This window comes from Stigmatopora nigra, chromosome 12 (assembly GCF_051989575.1).
Source record: "Stigmatopora nigra isolate UIUO_SnigA chromosome 12, RoL_Snig_1.1, whole genome shotgun sequence".
Taxonomy (NCBI): Eukaryota; Metazoa; Chordata; class Actinopteri; order Syngnathiformes; family Syngnathidae; genus Stigmatopora; species Stigmatopora nigra.
The window spans coordinates 9540413-9562162 of NC_135519.1; the positions used below are offsets into that span (position 1 = coordinate 9540413).

The 21750-nt window shown below is 38.3% G+C and overlaps 1 protein-coding gene across 1 annotated transcript in view; it reads left to right on the forward strand.

Moving 5' to 3' along the window:
• Window positions 1-21750, forward strand: part of LOC144205212 (protocadherin-15-like) — a 129783-nt gene that overhangs the window by 60551 nt on the left and 47482 nt on the right. The window contains exons 14-23 of the mRNA XM_077729419.1: window positions 2093-2201; window positions 2374-2486; window positions 6658-6864; window positions 8623-8757; window positions 9367-9516; window positions 10770-10963; window positions 11552-11684; window positions 13202-13281; window positions 17541-17634; window positions 21050-21178. Of these exons, the coding sequence (XP_077585545.1) occupies window positions 2093-2201; window positions 2374-2486; window positions 6658-6864; window positions 8623-8757; window positions 9367-9516; window positions 10770-10963; window positions 11552-11684; window positions 13202-13281; window positions 17541-17634; window positions 21050-21178 (1344 nt within the window). The remainder of the gene's footprint in view (window positions 1-2092; window positions 2202-2373; window positions 2487-6657; window positions 6865-8622; window positions 8758-9366; window positions 9517-10769; window positions 10964-11551; window positions 11685-13201; window positions 13282-17540; window positions 17635-21049; window positions 21179-21750) is intronic.

The following is a 21750-nucleotide window of genomic DNA, read 5'->3' on the forward strand; positions in this document are numbered from 1 at the left end:
TTGGATTTAGCACACCTGCAGACATTGTAAAAGCGAGAAGAGTTCTTAGGGAAGTCTGTGAGGATTAACCCGGAGCTGGTAGATACCATAAATACACACCCCAGGGGAGAGATTTAAACATTTGTCAAGCCATCTGCACTGAAAATCTCTCAAATTATGACACGGTAAACAAATTATGCTACAACAACATGTTGTAAAGCTGCTAAATTGCTAAAATGGCCGACTTCGCCATTGCAGGTAGATTAACCTCGATACACGATGCTGATATTGTGATGCCTTGTGAAGCATGCTAATTGGAAAAGCTTGATTTGCTGCGGTTCATTAAATTGAAGGCTGGCTTTGTCAATACTCAGGCAAAGCATGTGGATGGAATTTTCTCCTTCTCTTAACACAAAGAAGTTGACATTTAGAACAATCGATAAGTGGCTCAACTAGAAAAAAAATTGAGATAAGTTGTCTTTTGTGGCTTCTTGCTTTTTTTAATGTGATTAATGGTACCCGAACTCATTGGCTGGCGTAGACAAACCAGGTGTATTCTAAAAAAGGAGCTGTTTTTACTTTTGGAATATATCCACTTTAAACATTGCGCCCAAGGGTTGCATACAGTTTACGCCAAAATTTGATCAAATACATCCCTATTTATTTCCAACAATTGAGTCATTTCCAAACACGATGTCGGTAGGAGGTGACCCAGGAATGCTCCGACATTTGAAAGAAGTTACCGAAAATAAACTGGGAAGTAAGCCACCCTATAAGTAACAAAGAAGGGACACAAACTTAACTTAGTGACCGCCATTGAGAATGATATCCTCATCTTTTCTATTGTCCCATACACGGCACTAGAATGAATACATCTTCATTTCCCTATCCCAATCAAAGTGGATTGCACATCGGGTGGCGTCAATGGTAGCCAATTATTGAACAAAGAAGTGACTTGTCCCAAAATGAATAAAAATCTACAGGAAGTGACAAAGCATCCCCATGCCATTTGTTCAGAGAGGAAAATGAAGTACAAATGCTCACTGCGATGGCGACCGCAGGCATGACAGTAATCCTTTCCCTATGCAGACGGAAGCGGGATAACATTATTAGGAGAAGAATATCGACGGACAGAGCTTCAGGCACATTCTGTTTAAACGAGAAGTCTTTCTTTTGTTGACTTTCTTTTCAAAGAGCTCAAATCTGACAGACCTCACAAAGAAGAAAACACGAGTGGCATAAACAAACCAGTGGTATTATCATACAGAACAGCACAACGTTTAGATTTTTCGGGGGGCAGATTTTGTGGCTCATGCTAAAAGTTATTCTAGGAAATATCTCAATGTCACAATGCTCAATGTCAGGAGTGGAAACCCATTCTTTTGTGGAGGGTTTTTCAGTCCAAAAGACGTACTAAAAAACATAATGCTGTGTAATAATTGATGCTTGTAATAAAGGTGACGGGAGGCCCAAGACAGAATATGAATCGAAAAGAAAAAAAAATACAATGGCTAGTGTTCTGCTCATGAACGGCCAAGACCAATCCAAAATATTTCTTAATATACCTCTTGACTGGGCTGGCAGAAAATAATAATAATAAATAATACATAAAAAATAAATAAACAAAATCTGGCTCCAAGGACCGATGCATATACATCCCTAAAATATAGGATTCTAATGCAGTCATGAATACCATGTCTGCCTTAGAATAACATGAATATGTTTTTAGTTACTGTCTTTACCAGGAAAAAAAGAGGCACAAATAAAGGGAGATCTCTCCCTCTCTTTCTCTCTCTCTCCAAGAGGTCTAAATTTAGCACTCAGTGCTGGTATTGACTGCTTTTGACAGAAAATCTCAAGCCGAGAGAGTAAGTTGGAAAACAGCAGATTTAGTCCTGATCTGAACAGAGAATCAAGTTCCCCTCGTTCCCAATCGGTCCAAGACCAAAACAAAACTGTAAGTTTTGGGAACTTAAGACCTTTTAAAATGCTATCTCAAGGCTGGTCGTGATTGTTGCAATGATAGAATCATACCAAAGTATTCCTAGAATATGTTGTCTTGGTTGACCTAACCCTAAATATAGCACACAATCTGTCTATCTTGTCACTACAGAGCAAATTGAACCCCCTGAATGTGACCCCTCCGATACGTGCCGTCGACATGGACAGGAATATCCAGCCACCCTCTGAGAGGCCCGGGATGCTTTACTTCATCCTGGTTGGTAAGTCCATCACGTCCCTCCGTCATTGATTTTACTCATTTAATCTTCATCACCTCTGCTGCGACGCCATGCTTTGACTTTTGAATGATCACTCTCGTTGCTCTTGGCCCTGTCGTAAAGCGTATTTTTTTTTCTTTAAATGTTTTCTTTTTTTTTTTTTTTTTAATTGTAGGCCATCCGGTCACATATCCTCAGTACTTCTCCCTGAACAAAACCACGGCAGAGTTGCGCGTCCTTCAGCCAATCAGCAGGGACTTGCATCAAAGGTTCACGCTTGTTATTAAGGTAAAGGATGAATTTCAATGTGCTCATTAAAATTGCATAGCCCAAACTGGCTCAACTTTTAGTTTTACTCAAATTTCTACCTTTAATTCAAAATAGCAGAGAGGAAACAGCAAATGTCTCAATTCTGTACGATTGGGTTTGTTCGGTCAAGATTGTATTTTTGTGTTATTCTGGGTCTAATTTAGTTTCTATTTGGGTCTAAAAGGTGTTTTTTTTCCTTTTTTTCATCACATGCAATTTACCTTTCATCGTGTTTTAGGTTGGATCCAGGTTTTGGGGTTACTTGGGGTTGTTGAATTTTGATCCTGATTCAGTTTCGATCCCAATTTTATTCATCATTTGCATTTCTGGTTAAATAGTTTTAGTGCAGTCAGTTTTTTTGTGCAGATCCAATTTTGAACCACAATAAATCTAGTTCATACTAGGTTTAAGGCTTTTCTTTTGTTTACAGTTATTCTGTTTGGGTGTTCAGGTTCTACCGTTGTGCTGGGCTTGTGGTCAGCCATGTATGACAGCAGTATTAGTGTTTTCTTTCTATTTTCTGGTCTAGGTTAAACCACAACTGAGGGTTAATGTATTGGTGTTTATCTGGTGCTGTTCATGTTTGAACCTTAATGTTAAGATTAGTGGTTGTTCTATATATTACTCATCCACTTTGTAGCTAGGTTGTAGGGTTAGTATATATTTTAGTACTGAACTCATGTCAATGTCAAGATCTTCTGTATCTTGAAATTAGTGCAAATGGTCCATTTTGTTTTGGAATTAAGTTTTATGTTTCTCCAAATTAGGTTATGTTTATCTCAGTTACAATCTTGGGGCTAGTCTTACTTTTCCATTTTAATGAAGTTTGAGTTGGCTGGTCCACCTGTTCTGCAGAGATAACCTCAATGGCCAGAGGCTGTCTTAGCCTATCTAGAGCTGTTTCGGAGGTCGAGCATGAGTTGATGTGACGATTCATGAGGGAAAAAGTTAGCTTGTCTCCCATGAATCTTAATTTGAAGCGATGGAACCACTTGTGGCTCCCAACCCAAAAGATCATCAACATGTCAACGCCACTGAGTCCAATTTAGTTGAAGTGGGAGGAAGTGGCTTAATGGAATAACTGTTAAGTTTAACTGATATATTTGGATTTAATTCTAATATCACAGTGCCATTAATTTTTTTGTAACAAAAATAGTCAGTCATATCCAGGGTAAAACTCAGCAGTAGCACTGAAATAAAAAGCAGGAAGACTAAAGATTCTTGTGGAGGATGGTCGTATTTTTTTTATTGACAGAGAGGGAGGACGGTAAAGCACAGTTGAGAATGGCCGCTGAGGAACCGGAGTGAAAATTAGACATTGGTGTCACGAGAATGCTCTGCATCAAACACAACTGACAGGGCAGAGCCGGGAATAAATGGAGCTGTACACAGAATGAAGTGGTCTTATCATACACTGGGAAAAGACAACAAAAAGATGTATGGTGACACTTTAAGGGATGATGCGATTGGGAAAGGCGCCAGCAAGTGATAAGCAGTGAATCTTTCGCTCGGTGGCAACAGAACCGAGGTCATTTGGCGCCACTTCCCGTATAAGAGGACCGGCTAAAGAGTCGACTCCCGAGAGATGACTGCAACCTTATATACCACCTGTCTTCCTTTTGCTACTCTCGAATGTGCTATAGTGTTCAGGTGACGCATGCACTTGATCTGTCAATAGTAGCTATTTTCCCTTGAGTACTTGTACCAGAAAACACCTTGAATTTTTACGTTAAGAGACTATGGTAATAACTAGTTTTACACCCACACCGTTGCTATTATGGGTACCAATACGGCACTAAAATGGTGGTATTCGAGAGTACTAAGATAAAGCATGCTGTAATGTGCTTTATAAAATCTAGTTTTGTTCTTTCTCTGGCCAGGATGTACCCCTCACCCCCTCCCGCCCCAATACACACACATACACCATTTAATTTATCACTAGAAGATGTCCAATCCATTTGAAGCGACCAAAAAATGTTACAAAGGTATATAAGTTTGACATTGCAGCAGGTGGTAATCTGTAGTCTTTTCAACAGTTAACGGCACAGTTGAGCCGCACCAGGACTCGTTGTGCCATTCCGACAAAACCGAACCCGTGTGAAGAATTAGTTTCAGGTCACAGCATAAAGTGATGTTGCTCTGCTTGCTGTAAGGTTTCCATGTGTGGGTGGCGTGTAGGGTGCTTATATGATAGCACAGAACGCGCTTTACTTCACTTTGATCCAGTCGAGCTGCTCTCAAGACACATTTTGGGGCCACTCACTGGATAGAAAGACACACCAGATGATGCGCACTAATGCACCAGGTTATAAAAATCGATTGCAGTGAGAGGAGAAGGGAAATAAACCAGGGTTTATTTTCATTGAAATCGACATCAAGTCCTTGGTTACCAGATTTTCTGTACTATGAGTTGTACATTTTTCATAGTTTGCCAGATATTTTACAATCTCATCAGTGACAGCCTGATATTTTGTTTTTTTTAAGGCTGTAGTTATCTGTAAAACTGTTAACAGAAGCCTATTGTTATTACTAATATTATTTTAAATAATTTTGTTCTTGGTTTCTGATAATTTAAAAAAAGAAAATTTCCCCTCAAGAATGTGACTCATATTCAAGTGCAATTTATAGTCCAAAATATTTTAGGAATAAACCTGTGATAGCATGTGCCTTTGACGTTTTTTCATACAAAGATTTTCTGTAAATAGGATTTTGCTACTAAGATGATGAGGGATGCTGACTGCATTTTGTTTTAATATATTGGTGTTGTAATCCTCATGGATTGGATATTATCTATTTATTGAGTAATTCTGAGTGCAGGTTTGAAATTCAGTTTGGGTTGGTTGTTGTTTCCCCCCTTTCAAAAATTTGGGGTTTAGTCCCTACATTTGTAGATGTGTACTTGAGCAACATATGTATGTTAAGGTACTTTTCCCCTCACACAAAAAGTTAGGTTCATATTGGACAATAAATTGCCAATAAGGGTTCTTTGCCTCTCACTCAGAAATCGGTTGGGAAACACTTTATCTTACCTGCTTCCCAAATTAGGACCAAAGCAGTGCTATAGAAGACGGATGAATGGATAATCACAGTTGATCGAGTGGAACCCCACGGCCGATTCCCTATGAACCCTAAATTGCCGAAATGCATCAATCCGAATGCAAATTCAAAGTTAGACTGAAATAATGAAGTTTCTTGCAACCCTTTCAGATACATCAAAGACAATCTGCTGTGTTTCCATTGATTGCAGCCAACCTTTCACTACCTGACTGATGCACTTGTTTACTTTTACAACTCAGCCTCATGCCCTATGCATGGAATGCTCATTGCCTTTTTGCATTTGAAGCCTCTAATTACAGCGCAGCTCACATCAACCACATCTTTTATGCTAATTCTTAATGCCCCTATTTTCGGTAAAGCGCTGATTAAATTTGCTCACCTTTGGTGTAGTTTCAATTTCATTGGTAGGGACAATCAGGTGCCATTTCCTCGCCTGCTTTTATCAACATTAGTCTGTTTCAGAGCTGCTACATTTATATACAACGGTACAAAGTTCCTAGAAATATCTCATTTTATTTTATATTTACAAAACAAAAACATAAAACCTGAGCAATAGGCTTCCCAAAAATGCATGTTATTAAATCTCAATTGCTTCCCTTTATTGTAAAAAGTGGGACAATTTGAAACCACATGATCAGAAATCGTGCACTATTTTGCATTGGGGATTGAATTATTTTGTACACATTTGTTTTGCTCAAATTTTGAATAAAACTGTTATAGAAAGTCATGCATAATGGATGGCAAAAAGAGACTATGATATCCGTGAACTCATTGGATGCCATTGATGGTTCTAGATATTGAATTGATTTGAATTGAGAGGCCTGCAGTGGATTAATGACATTACATGATAGGAACATTTATTCATAGGATATCATTAATAATAGCTAACTTTCTTATTAAAATACAAACAAACAACAAATATTTACACTGCAAGAACGAATTGAACTCTCAAGGCAGCAATGCACTTTTTTGTCTATTACTACCATTCAAAAGTTTGAAAACACTTTCTCATGCAATTGACTGGCAGTGTCTCCAAACTTTTAACCCGTGCTTTATACCATGATTTCAGGATTCCTTTGCTTTTTCTTTTCAGGCGGAACAGGATAACGGTCATCCTTTGCCGGCCTACGCTGACCTGGTGGTGGAAATCCTGGACGAGAACAATCAGGCGCCGTATTTCCAGTTTGTCACGTATCAGGGCTACGTGAGCGAGTCATCCCCGGTGGGGACCACCATCTCAGCCGGGGTCAACCTCACCACGCCGCTGGGGATTGTGGCGCTGGACAACGACGTAGAAGAGGTACAAGGGGTTATCAATCGTAGCCATTGTTTATGTATGCATGAAAAAAAGTATTATCTTTCATTGATAAGTCATTTTCCATGTTTATCATTGTAGCTGGACATTGGTGATACACCTGTAGGTAAAAGGGATGCTACCATAAAATTATGATATCAAGAGGATGTCCTGAGTTTTTTCCCCCCAAAATTAATCCGTATTTTGTGACCAATTCCACCGAGAGGATTATAATATCTTATTCCGTCATGCAACTATTCTCGCTAATGATACACCATTAAAGCTGCATTTTCCTTCAATCTGCCACTGAATGCAAACCTGACACTGGTTTGATTAATAAGTACAAATTTAGTATTAATTTTAAATAGTTTGCGTTTCATTTGCTGACTAATGGAGCCGAGGCTGGCGATCAGATGTGTGCTCTTACTCAGGACATCCTCACTCATCATGTGCGTGCGGTCATTTGGGACTCTAATAGACGGTTAATGGAACTCTTAAGGTACACCAATACAATCTAATGACATTGAAATTCACTACAACTTGGAATATGTGTCCACTACTATGGCTATCATTAGTGCCAATATAAAATTGGCAATGTTACAACTCCTTTAACTGGTACTGCTATACTTCAGTTTCATTTGTATTCACCCATTTATACAAAATGTTGATCTTCAATTCCCTTTAGGATTGAACAGTTTGTTTTAAAAAAAATCCCCCAAAATATTCACTTTGACTTTTTCCATCTTAGTGATGCAAAATGCATTAGCTATTATATTACAAAAATAAAGCAATAAAAAATAATGATACTATTTTCTTGAAAATACATTCAGTTTCATTAAAGACATCTTAAAATACTAAAAGAAAAAAAAGAAACGATTCAAATGACTTCTCGTGAGAGTGAAGGCATTTTATATAAAAAATAAATAGAATAAATGATAAAAGAAAACAAATACCTTCTTTTTTTCTGAAAAAAGCAACAAACTTGGCGTTGAACAATTTCCTCTGTTTAGAAAATACAACATGCGTCTTTTGAAGTAAAAAAAAAAGATTAAATATATAATTAATGAAAGCAAGGAATATTACAGTCTGTTACTTACATAAATGGCATTTTAAAAGTATTTCATATTTACCTTTCCACGTGAAGATATTGTGCTCATTATATTGTGATGGTGTACTTATTTTTTATGATGAGTAGGTGATGAAAAATGTCAATATGTTATTATTGACTGAAATGCGTTGACTTGAAGAATGTTCTTTATGCAATTGTTTTTGCTGTGCCGCTGTCGAACCTGTACCTGCTGTTTTATTGCATGCAAGATGGATTTTCTGGCATGCCTTTTATACCATCATACTGTATTTGGGAACTCTGACTACAACGATTGTCACTATTAATCAACAACTATTTTGCTATTTGTCTGATCGTATACAGACATTGTTGACCTCAACATTTTATATATATATACATTTTATTTTTTTATTTATATAAGAACTACTTCTTGGCAAATTAATCAGCGATTACTCGACCAACAAATTTCTGGCAGCCCTTTTGGAAGCATATCTTTTTTTCCTTTTTTTAAAGTCCTTTCTGATGAAAATGTGAGTGGTAAAAATCAATAATCATCTCTACTTTTGTCTCTCTTTATAAATTTTCCCATTAAGAACACATCCTTCAGTTTCTCGCTCTGACCATCACATCGATGCTTCCCCAGTTGTCATGCCAATGTGTTTCTTGTTGTATTTCATTGAGTCATTTCTTCGTTTAAGACTCAAGACCCCATGTTGAAGATAACCCAGGACGACCACATGGCGATCTTCAGTTTGACCTCCATCGGCATTATCCGCTACCTAAGGCTACTTAAACCTGTAGACCGGGAGAAGCAGATGACCTACACGTTCACGGTGAGCGCCGTTCCCGCTTGGTGTGGTAAATTAACGGCAATCTTTGACCGCCTGCTTCTCTGGTTTGTTTGTCGGGTCAAAGGGTTAGAAGTAGATTGGCGTATTTTGCTCGGGGTGATCTTCCTCAAGCATGCAAAGAATTGATGTCACAAAAGAGAGATTTTCTCTGCATAATGCTTACCGAATTTGTGTCTTTGAAAGGGTAAAGAGTTCAAACTGGCCACTTTTGTTGTGTGTTTCACATCAGTGAACGAAATAATTGACACACTGTTGACAATGCTAAACATGCAACCTGTTTGAAATGGAATGGCTGGAGTTACTGATCATATTTTACTGCTGTTTGTAAGGATGTACAATCCATTTTGACCTAATATTTGACAATAATGAGTCAGATGCACAACAATTGGGCCATTTCTAAACCCTTTGGTTTAAATCTTAATTACTTGACTTAAACACTATTGAACATACATTTTATCTATTGTGAAACCTGAATCCTTTCAGAGTCTCCACGAAATTGACACAGTCCTTATTTAGGGACAATATGTATACGTAAACGTATATGTATACGTCCGGCAAGGTTACAGCAAATACAATGTGTTCTCCTTACAGATTTTGGCATCGGACGGCGTCCAGCAGAGCGTTCCCGCCACCGTCAACATTTTAGTCATCGACGCCAATGACAACACACCTACATTCGCTCAGGTGTCCTACACAGTGGACTTATTCACAGACATGCAACCTGGGGAGACGGTGCTGCAGGTAATGAATTTAATTAAAAAATATATATAATAGTAAATAATACCTTGTTTTCTTGAATTATGAAAACATAATATGGAGAAAATATAATTAAGAATTGAAAATGGAAAACAACATTAACATTTCAGGCTGAATGAAGATTTCGCATGAGTGTTGAACGTCAAAGGTTGCCTCTTTAGACACTGCTGTAAAAACGGAATCAATAGGTCGCGAGCCTTGTTTCTCTTCAGATTCTTGCTAATATATATTCTGTGTACACACTGTATAGGATTAGGGTGGGATGATAAATGTTTACCGAGTGTATTATAGTATGTGCAGCTGAACGGGAGATCGAAAGTGCAATGGAGGCAATTATTTATTCCATGTTGTACAAAAGGTCTTTATAGGAAGAGCTGCTGACTAGTCAAGGGTTACTTCACTCGGTTTTTGTTGGCTTCTTTTGGCTTCTTCTTCTTCTTCCATTTGTCTTTTGTGGTTCTTCAAATGACAAATTAATCTTTTGGAAAATATATATATATGAATTGCAGTCAAAGGTTTGCATTTTTTATCATTTATACACAAAAGTACATACCTAAATAGGATTGGAAAATACATTTCAGCTTTTAAATTAAAAGTTCAGGATTTCATTCCAACTGTACGGATAGTTTGACCAATAAGGTTTCTGCTGAAACGAGCAGTACTTGACTGCAATTAACTCATAATAGTTGTTATTGATAAGACTGGTGAAAAGGTATCATCCTCACTGATTGGTAGCAAAACCTGCACCTACTATTTGTATTTGTGGAATTGGTTTGTCAGTTGTGCTCTGAATTGCCTTGAGGTATGAGGGTGAGTATTAATGAGGTTGGCAACAAATTCTGCCTCCCGCCCATAATTTTCTGAGGTAGGCTCCTGCACCCCCCATATGGGAACAAAGTGCATTGGGTTCAGTGTGCTGAAAAGAAACCCGCAGTTATTTGCACCGTGTCTAGATAATTGGCTGAGATGGACTGATGCCTTTTAAAATCAAAGCCATACCCGCTTTCTTTTCAAATGTCTCAAATTCATTCGCTGTATGCCGTATTGATCTCTTTTGTCAACATGCAGCGACCACCCACTGTGAGGATTTATCTTCAATGCACCATGTATAGCTTTAATGTTCCAGAACAAAGCATGCATTTGTTTGATAATCGCTTGACATCAAGAACGGTTGGAGTCGTTTTCACGCTTGATCAGTGTATAAATGTCGGGCCAATACGCTTGTTTCTTGTCCAAAGTTAACGGCGGAAGACGCTGACGAGGGGTTAAACGGACTGGTGACCTACGAGATCCTGGCCGGCGCTCAGGGACATTTTGTCATCAATAACCGCACGGGGCGCATCACGGTGGCGCCTGGTGTCAGCCTCGCTGTCGGACGATCTTTCGCGCTGACAGTCAAGGCGTCGGACAATGCGCCAGAATCCCTCAGAAGGTACGGTTGCTTGTTTTATGAGGGAAGTTTTATTTTTTCTAAATGGATGTTTGAATGAATGCAACTGAAAATAATTCCACCTGTCATAAACGATTGTCAATTAATCCGTTTTTGTTTTGTAGATGTTTGTTGCTATCAGTTTCTGGGCTTTGCTTTAGCTAAATATGCTTAATGGAAGCAACAACTATGCTCTAATTAAAGTTATGAAACTATATCATTATTCAAAAGGCAGGAGCAGATGTTTGCAAATATCTCATTATGATTCATTGTAAAAATGTAAAATACTCACTCACTCATCTATTTTTTTAATGAAAAATAATTTGTTATAAAACAAATTGGACTATATACCACAAGGTAGCTGAAACAAGAGGATTTGGACAGTTTTAATTACATTTTTGTTTGTTAATTTAATCATTTATCATTTGTTTATTAGTTGATTCATGGTGGCAGTTATAATGGATATTTACAATATTTTCAAACTATAAGGCTCGCTTGAAATTCTATATTTTTTACCAAAATTGACTTATTTTTTAATGTTCATTGTGCTTAATGGCCTACATACGTCAATAATTGTACTATTCTTTGTAGGAGTTCCATCACAACTGTCTATATAGAAGTGTTGCCCCCCAACAACCAGAGCCCACCACGCTTCCCCCTTGCCATTTACTTCTTGGAGGTGAGCGAGGCCACAAGGATTGGCGCAATCCTGCTGAATATGCAGGTGAGTACTTGACTCTAAACATACAAACTAAAAAAAAACACTTTTGACGCAACTGACAATGACAGACGTCAAGTAGCAATTATTATCCTCTTACAGCAAAGTCAAATGTGTTTATCATTAGTGGATGTCCAATCCATTTGAACTGTGAGGGCTAACAACAAATACATTATGTTATCCGCCGCCAGCCTTATTGACGTTAGTCAGGTAAAATAAGCTGTATCTATAAAAAAAAAAAACGTTCCCTCTTTGATTGGAATTTTTGTTTCCCTCCAGGCAATAATAATTTTCTATTATTGTGGTTTGCGTATTGATTTTTGTGTCTCGTTTTATTAAGTTGATAATTTAGATTTGTATCAGGAGTAAATACCACTTCAATCCATCAGTTGTTTTGTGTTGAAGGGGGAAAATTAATTGAAAAGTTTATAACTGATATAGTAAAAGACATTTGATTATTTGAACAATTGATTTATTATTTAGAGCTGCTTTTTATTTTAATATTCCAATCTTCAGGATTCTGGGCTCTTAGCAATAAAACACATTGCTTCATATAAGTACACTTGTTGACTTTGCTTATTGAAAATAAAAAAAACAATCACACCATCTGATGGTGTAGGGGTTCAATCGCCTGACTTTACGGTACGGGCAGGTACAGGCTTGTTTCTGCTAGAGGCGGTATGACTGAGTACAAATGGTCATTTGTCTCTCTTTGTGCCTTACGACTGATTGGTGAGCTGTCTAGGGTGTAGTTTGCCTTTCACCCAATGTCAGCTGGGATATGCTCCAGCTGCCCCTGCAACCCTCATGAGGATGTGTGATATGGAAGATGAATGAAAACAATAATCATTTTTTCCCACTTTCCGTTTCATAAACCAAACATGGACGCCTAGTACGGCTACTAGCTTTGAAACATAAGCATTCACAGCGAGTCCTCCTAGTTTAAATGAAATTGATTTCTATCATTATTGATGGTGTGCAATTATTCCATGTGTGGGGCGCTCTTTTGTATATTTTGGTTAGCTCCCTGTTGAGTTGGAGGCAGTTTTTACATGTAAATAATAACCATGAAATTTTCTATTTCTCGTTCTGGGTTGGAAATCAAGAAATACATTTTTGTAGGAGTTAAATATGCTGTATGGAGTTAAAGGGCAATTGAACTTGTAAGTTTTTGCAAAATTGAAAATGTGAAAAAATTGGATGCTTAGTGTCTGTGATATTTTTTATCTATGTTTGATTTATTTGAATTGGACAAAACTATACCATTTTGAAAACTTGTGGAAAAGAAGTGGATGTAAATAGAAATAGTGATCGTAAATGGCTAAACCTTTCACAATCTCAATGGTTCAACAAATTGCCATTTTTTTTTATTTGATTAATTTCCCAGCTGCCAAGATCCCATCTAAAAGATTTCCGTTTTACTCCTCTATCCATATGTTCCTGCACCATTCACAATGTGTAGCCGTCAACCTTTAATGGCATTTTAAGACCTTGAAAGCTTTTGCATTTTTGTCTCCCTCCAGGCAACAGACAGAGAAAACGATCCAATCACATATCACATTGTGAGCGGAGATTCCCAAAATGTGTTCAACCTCTCTGAAACGTAAGTCCACATCTTTGTCTATACTGTGAACAGCCCGTATATTTTCATAAAAGATGATTTTACGTTGATGGCGGCAACACCCGCTACAGTTACCTGCGTTCACGCCAGAAATAAAACCCGAATTCTGAAGCATTTGAAGTATTGTGCAGTTTGATCCGCATACGCACCTTCTTCTCTTTTGTGGGGAACTGTCCTCTTTTCAAGCCAACGAGACGACGGCGCATGAAAAGCCACGTGTCACAATCCTGAGAAAAGGGAAGCCACTGGGAAACTTTAGAGGCGAATATGAAAGTAGGATCTTGGCTGAGAAACTAAAGAAAAAAGAGTCAGTTTGATGAGTGTCAAGGTGCAGGCTTAGAAAAAGTGGGAAGGAAAGAATAGCCTTGGTAAGCTATTGCGTGATCTGATAATGATTTTTTCTGTTAATTGCTGAAATGATAATAACGTGTGATTTTTTTTTTCCCTAAATGGGGTTTTTCTTCCTCTTTTTCTCATCCATACAATACATGGTTCCCAATTTTGGAACCCAAGCATCAATTGTCCTCACATTTTGCAGCTCCAATGTGACATCTTATTCTAGTATTGGTGTTGCCCGCACACCTTTTGTGTTGGTAAATTTAAAAAAAACACAAATAATTGTAATCGTATGAAACAAGTGGGAGGGGCGGGAAGAGATCAAAAGTTTCAAATATTGATGTCCCTCTTTAACTAACTACCGCAACACATACTCTTGCACCTGGTCCCGCCATGAATAATTTTAGTGTATGATAACCTTTGAATAGATGTCCACTGCAGTGACCACTTACTCAGTCTATTGAGTTTTAAATGACCGTTATATGGTCATTTAAACGGAGATGTGACAAACATATGGTGCATAAACAAAAGAGTTAATGAGAATGAATACCTGACAAAGTGGTGAACACACTTACCCACTATGACTACATTTGGAAAGTATTAGCAGAAAGGAACAAATAAATAGGTAATAATATATTTTTTACAAAAGATGGTGGTTTGAGTCAAATTGAAAACAAACAGGTGGATTGAATTTCTATCGCTGTAATTGAATATTGAATCTGCAAAGAACATTAGTATTTGAGAAGAATTGTGTTTTTTCCTCCAAAAAATAATTATAGTGGAACTGTTAGTTATACTGTCTTCCCATCTCTGTCATTGTGATTCCCACAGTAGTATTAGCAAGTGGCTAACAGCTGTTGGCAGCTGAAGCGACAACAAGTACAAGCTGTTGTGTTAGGCTTCCAATATGTCAGTCGTTCTTTTATTTATATATTTTCATCCTTTTTCACAAACATGCTTTAAAGATGATTTGTTTCCAAATTTAAATCAACGAACACACTTTCTTAGGTGGATTAAAAGGCTTTATAAGGTTAGGAAATTCTGAATGAATAACCGTGTCAATGTAAGCACAGCCACTGCCAATAATAGATGTGGCGATCACTCCCAGTCCTTGATTCTCCAACAAATTAGATGTATATTGTCGTCATTGGCCCAGAAATGTAATCATTCAATATTGGCTGTGTCAGTTAGAAAATAATTTGATGTCCCTTGGCAGTTATTATGTTAATTTCTGCCCTATTATTTGTATTAATTGCAAGGACATTTATTGGCCCTGAACCAAAAAAAAAAGTAATTTTGCAAATGCACAATATGAATAATTTACAGTAGAGCTCAAGTTGGAAATCATTGCCTTTTATACAACACAATGTCTCAACACACTATGAACACTCGACAAACACCTGAACAGTTGTTGATGTCGCGAGCGCTGAATGGAGACTGATTAGCTACTACTCTCGTTTTAGCTGTGCATGCAACGCAACCACTGAAATTGTCATTTTTCAAGGCTTCCATGCGTTCCCGTGACAAGATTCTCGCTCCGACGCTCCGCATATGCTGCCCCTGTATCGGGCTATTATGAATAATGAGCGTCAGAGTATACTGCTCTGTAGGTTCCCTTGAGGGCGGGCAAGAGGGGATGCTTGAGATAGTCACCATAGCAGCGCAAGCTATACAGTGTGGTCCAGAATGCCAATTGATGTGGCTGTTGCATTCCGGTACATAAAAGGTATGAGAGGCAGTGGCTTCAACTGAGTGGAGTCCATGGAAAGTATCATTGCTGTCCTTTCATGGGTTGATAAGAATCCCTTTTGCAAGAGTATTGTATTTACTATGAATTGCACCATATCAAGCACTCCTGAATATAAGCCGCACTAGCCAGATGCCAAAAAATTTAAGACAAAATACAGCTAAGGCCCACAGTTATTTACGTATAAACATAGTAGTAGCTAGACATCCGACACATTTGAAGTGGACGGTCGCCCTCACTCCAAATTAATTTAATATCTACTGGTGACAAACTCATTTAAATATACAGCAGAAGGTCAAAAAGAGCCAGATAATGAGATGGAGCCGACTTAGGTGATAAAATCTGAACTAGGCTAGTGTCTTGCCAGCTGAGCAGCTTCGAACTGTAAAAACCTGGCTGTCCATTAGTTTTAAATTCAGCAAACCACTCATGGCTTGTTTGGATGGAGCCTTCTTTGTTAGCATTTTGTTATCATACATATACTTTTGTCTTTACATTTTGTTTATAAATGTATTTTAAAGGATGTCAATGATGTGGCCACCAATACAGTTTGGATCACATCGTTTTCAGAGGATCATAAAATGGGTGAAAGGAAGATAAAGTTAAGATAACACCATGCATGAATGGCTCTCTAGTGAAGCCTGAAGTATGAAAACATATTTTATTTCAATGTTGTTGTTTTTTTTCACCCTGATAAATTATGGCAGATCCTCAAAATCAGGTGACTCAAATTCTGTGAATAAAATACGAGATCTGTTAATCTTGCTATATCATAAGTATTTTAAAATATTCTGTAGTAGCAGCACACACAGTATTGCTTGACCACAATTAGACATGTAGTAATAATAAATAACTCCTCATAAATATGTAATCAGCAATGCTGATCACTAGACGACATGTAAGTGTTCACAAAATGTACGCCGCCAGACTCATTAACTCAGTGTTAATCGATGACACGACTCTCGCGCCCTTTGGTACCAACTTTGAACGAACCCAAATTGGCAACGTCATACTGAAAAACTGGCCTAATAAACTTCCATTAATTAGCCACTTCATTATTATTTCATTGGCTGCAATTGACGGGCAAGACATCCACCCTATCGTTCATTTGCTTTGACTTGTATTTCATACTGAGCCAACTGGAATTGAGCTGGTGTAGTGGAAAAGTACCACCATTACCTCAAATTGAGGATAATTTATAGAGCAGGCTTGTCCCGTATCGTTGCCAAGCGTGTCATCCCTTTTATGACCACACTGTCCCTTCTTCTGAAAGCTGCTTTCAGCAGGATTACTCTAAATTGTCCGTTTCTGCATACAACTGTATAGGACCATCAACTGGTTGGTCCATGAAGTGGACATGGCTGTGCAGTACTGTACATACCGGACAATTCGGTGCCGCATACTATATATTGATCCACATGTTCTAACCCTGTTATTCTGAATAAATGTCAAATGTAGAACTAAGTCAATATATATCCGTTAATTTTGTTTTACATCAATCATTAGCATGACAGCAGCTCATCTTCTAGCAACAGGATCGTTTAACAAATTATGGCTTATGTCCACTGACTCAAATGTGTCTATTTGTCAGGAAAGCTGTCTTTTGGCTTTAAATTATTGTTTAACCAAAATAAAACCACAAAATTAAAGCAGAAACGTGGAAAAAAACAACCCCAAGAAAACATTTTGAAAAATAAAATACAATTTTCCAACTAGTCAATGTCAAAGTGTGGTCTTCAACAATCTTTAATTAGCTGAGTGGATGAAAGAACAGGGGTTTTTGCTAATCATTATTCTTCCACCGGTGTGCCAATGCATTTTCTTTGTTGTCCGAGCAGATTATCTCTTGAGTTCCATTGTTTTACATACGCTGTGCCATGACTTTTCGTGCACATGTACAAACAGAAAATTCTGCATGCTGCTTTTGGCAAATTGTCACTTGTGCCCCGCGGTGTGCAGAACACAGATTCCTGCTGCTTGTTGTGCATCCGGGAGGGTAAAGTTTAAAAGCCAACCTGCCCTTTTTCCCAGCAGTCAGTGGCCTCGAATTCATGACTTTTTCTAATTGGAGTAAATACATTCTGTTGAAGGCGCAAGGTCTTCTGGGGTTTCTTTCTGCAGCCGTCTGTCTGAGTTAACATTTTGATTTTCATCACAGGATTGGTCTTCTAATGTTGGAAAAAGCTCTTGACAGAGAAAGCGACGAACGCTACCGTCTGGTCGTCACTGCTTCTGATGGCAACCCTGGAGGGGTAAGAAAAAAGATGCTTTATTGCCACCACTGTATATTGTGTGGGGAATATAAAATTGGTATTTGTTGAAAATAGTGTGCTATTAGTTGCTTTGTTTTAAAAGAGTTGGCCATTACAGAATTCATAACCATTTTCAACTGAATTGGATGTCAATTGTGTTCAATAGAAGACAATGTGGTAAATGAACTTGTTGGCTGCAATTGAGAATGACTTGAATTGATTCCTTACAAACTTCCCAGTTAAAATGAATTGGGCACCTGTTGTCCAATCTAAAGTTTGTCTTCATTTCCTGGCACAGTGATTTCAAATTCAGCTTTCTCTAGAAAAGCAGTAGTCAGCGTGAGAGAAGCACATTTATCTCACTATAGATGGACAGATTATACAAGCCAATATCCTTTACCTATGTTGCGCACGTTTTAGATCTCGGAGCAGCAGACGGAAGCATCTCAGGTACAATATGAATTGCTGCCTGACTGTGCTGTGCCAAATGTCAGCAGCGGGATGGAAAGCTGTCACAACAGGAAGGGAGTTAAACCAAGATAGGGGTAAACGAAGAGTTATGCCAAGTACTGCCAGGAAGGTTGCAAACAAAAGAGAAGATTTAAATGGACTGAGATGGGAAAGGACGGAAACTTGGGATTTTCTATGCGTAATTAAAGTCGGATTGTGATCTCCATGGCAACTCTCAGTAAAAACATCCTGAAGCGAGTGTCTGAGAGGACAAACAGTCAGAATTATTCATTCATTTTCTGAACCACTTATTCTCACAAGGGCCGTGGGGGGTGCTGGAGCCTATCCCAACTACGGGCACCAGGCGGGGTACACTCTGAATCGGTGACTAGCCAATCACAGAGCACAAGGAAACGACAACCATTCATGGTCACACTCATACCTTGGGGCAATTCAGAGTTTTCTAACCAGCCTACCCTGCATATTTTTGGGACATGGGAGGAAACTAGGGTACAAAACCTCAGGGGAGAACATGCACACAGTGAGGACCACCCTGAGAACCCAGAACCACAGAAATTTGGAATTAATTGGAGGAATTTTTTTTTTTTTGTAGAGTCCGGTGCTTAACTTTCGTCATAGTGTGAATTACTCGGACCCTTGTAAGACAGCTGAGGTGGCATTTATTGAGATTAGTCAGTTGTGGCTTTCGATCACTAAAAGTCTAAACAAACATTGACTTTTGCGGCTTTCTTGTAATTCTAGTGACTAACTTTGTGTGTTCGTCAATTCAAAGAAAAATAGAGGTGTTTTCATGCAGCTGCTGCACTTGATTTGCTGATCAGTGTCATTAAGGACTACCATAAAATGAACACAAAACTGAGAATATTCTCCTTTCACCTTTCTAGAGAGTTGATCTAAAAATCAAGCTTTGCGTTTAGTTTTTCCTTCTGTAACAATCAGAAAATGTCAATCTAATTACATGGACATTACATTTCCTACCTGTAATATTTCATGAACATCAGATTTAAGACTTAAGCAAATTTTTTTCCAAAAGCTCTTTGCCTTGACACATCAGCACCTCCTTGCTCAATTTTATATGACATTGTCTTAAAATAAGTGCTATCAAATCACCAAGACTGTCAATCATCTTCTCTCTGTTTTAACAGCTTAAATTTGATGTTAGAAATTTACTCATTGCCTGCCATTACACAGAAACATGATCATACTCCTCCTTATTCCACACTTGGCTAAATAAATAACTACTCTAGAGGAAGCATTCACGCTTAAGCAGGCATAAAACTATGCTCCCTGGCTTGGTTTGCCTCACCATCATTAGCTAGCCCAAAGAAATTTGAATTTAATGCCAAACAACCAATTAAAATAGATTTTATGTTTATTGCTGTCAATGGGAATCAATGCTTTAAAATATTTAATTCAAGGAAAAAAAGGATTCACAAATGTAGTGAGGGAAAATAAATGAAATAGGCCAAACAACACATTGCAAAAAAATACTAAGTAAAACTCATAATAATTTACTCCTCCTCTCACACACACCAAATAGGTGAAATTACAATAGAAAAGTGTAAAAAAAATTAAAAATAATTTAAAAAAAACAGATGATTACCTACGAGAACACTTCTAAACTTTACCTGACATTTAAAGAAAATCCCTCCAGCTTTTTTTGACATGTAGGGGAGTCCAAAAATCAGCCTTCTCAGGTGCCAACTCTGTAAAACCCGACCACCTCGGGGGCTGAATCACCAGCTGGGATAACTCATTTTATTCCCTCATCGCCCTAAGCTAACGTCAGACATGAAGCCTAACGCCCTGCTCTCATCGCGAGCTTCCGGTCAGGCTTGTGACTTTTGAAAAGCCAGCATGCGGATGCCTCATTTTTCTTTCAAATATCCCCTCTGTGTTTGACTTAAATAAATAATAGACCCTGGTTAATCAGGCTCTAGTGGCTTTGATGAGAAAATTCACGCCAGGACGGGGACACTAATTGGCTCCAGGTCTTGCGCTAAGTGAAAAATAAATAGAGCCTGTCACCACCACGTCGATGTTAATGATACCCCACTACTGTATCCCGTGGTGGCAGTGGATCAAGCTTTCCAGTGTGTCAGTTCCCACGTGAATATCTGTAATCACGTCTGAACAAAGCAAACAATTGCAGATGAATCCTCACGATGCAGAAGAACTAGACCGTTTCCCCGGGGACCAAAACCGCACAAGTGCCAGGCCAAACATCAAACACGAGTCTTTCGGGAACCATCGCAAGGGCCGCCCGCTCCGGCATTACGACCGTCATCCTCTGAGACATAGCGTTTATTCCGTAATTAGCGTTCGCCTTTGTTCTCTGCCAGTGGCTTTTGACGAGTGCTGCCATGGGTTCTGCAGCAATGCAGTTGCGAGGCGGCCTTTCCCTGAAGTAGACGTTGGAAATCGCCGATGTTCAGTGAAGAATCCAACATAAAAAGGGGAGATTCACTTTGTGTCAGTTAAATTCATGAAGAACTCTTTCAGTCACAGTGCTTTGAATATAATAGAGACTCTTGGGTAGCTTCAGGGAAATCTTTTTAAGCTTTTTCCATATGCATCCATTTTATTTCAAGATTTTCCTCATTAGATTTGGAACTTAAAACAAAAAAAAAAACCTCAACCAGTTGTGTCAAACTCATCTTTGTTGCACGCCATATCATAGTTTCGTTTTTTTTCGGAGGGCCTTTATGTCTGCCAACTAGGTCTCCCAGAATGAATCAAATAATAAACAACTAATTGTACAATCTAATTGTTTGGCAATATAGTTCACTTCAAATAATTCCAATGAGGAATCATGAATTTGTTTTTTTTTTAATCAATTGATTTTCCTAAAAAAACACATTAGCCAGGTATTATTTTTGAGCACTATTAGGTTTAAATATACACAGAAGCCACCATTAAATGTTACTTTTTAATCACTCCCCAGACTTCAACAACAACAGTTGACATCGTCGTCACCGACGTCAATGACAACGACCCCCTATTTGACCCAGCCACTTCCACTAACTTCACTGTCCGCGAAGAGGAAATCAGTCTGTTTGTAGGACAAGTAAAGGTAGGTCTGATCCAATAAGACGTTTTTATACTGTTTCATTTTCAAGAGTGTCACACCGTGCACATCTTGTCTCCAAAACCATTTCCGATATTTTTTGTCCTGTGATATTAAATTACTGCGTATTTGAAGGTAAAGTAATTCTTTCATGGCTTGATCAGACACTGCTTAACTCGTCTTAAAATGAAGGTGCTAGACTTCCAATCCAGTTGTATTGGACGTCTTCTCGAGGTGAACTCATTTATATTCACAGCAGCATACCTGTCAACCATTTTGGATTAGGCAACCCAACCAGTAGTTGGAAAATTGATCTCAAAGTGTACATTTTGCGTGGCAACAGCCTGCTATTTCTCAGTACTCTCCAATGCTGATGACGTCATTTTAATGCCACATCAGTACCAATATCAGTAATGAAGCAACAGCTTAACTTTTGCTGTCGACCTTGTTAATATTTTGTTTTAAATTGTTGCCGGTTTAACGATAAAACCATAAAAGGGTGCATGACATCTAAAGCCACCAAATTGCTGATAAAGCAAGAAAATCAATTGCTCTTTATTTTATTGCTTTTTTTCCTG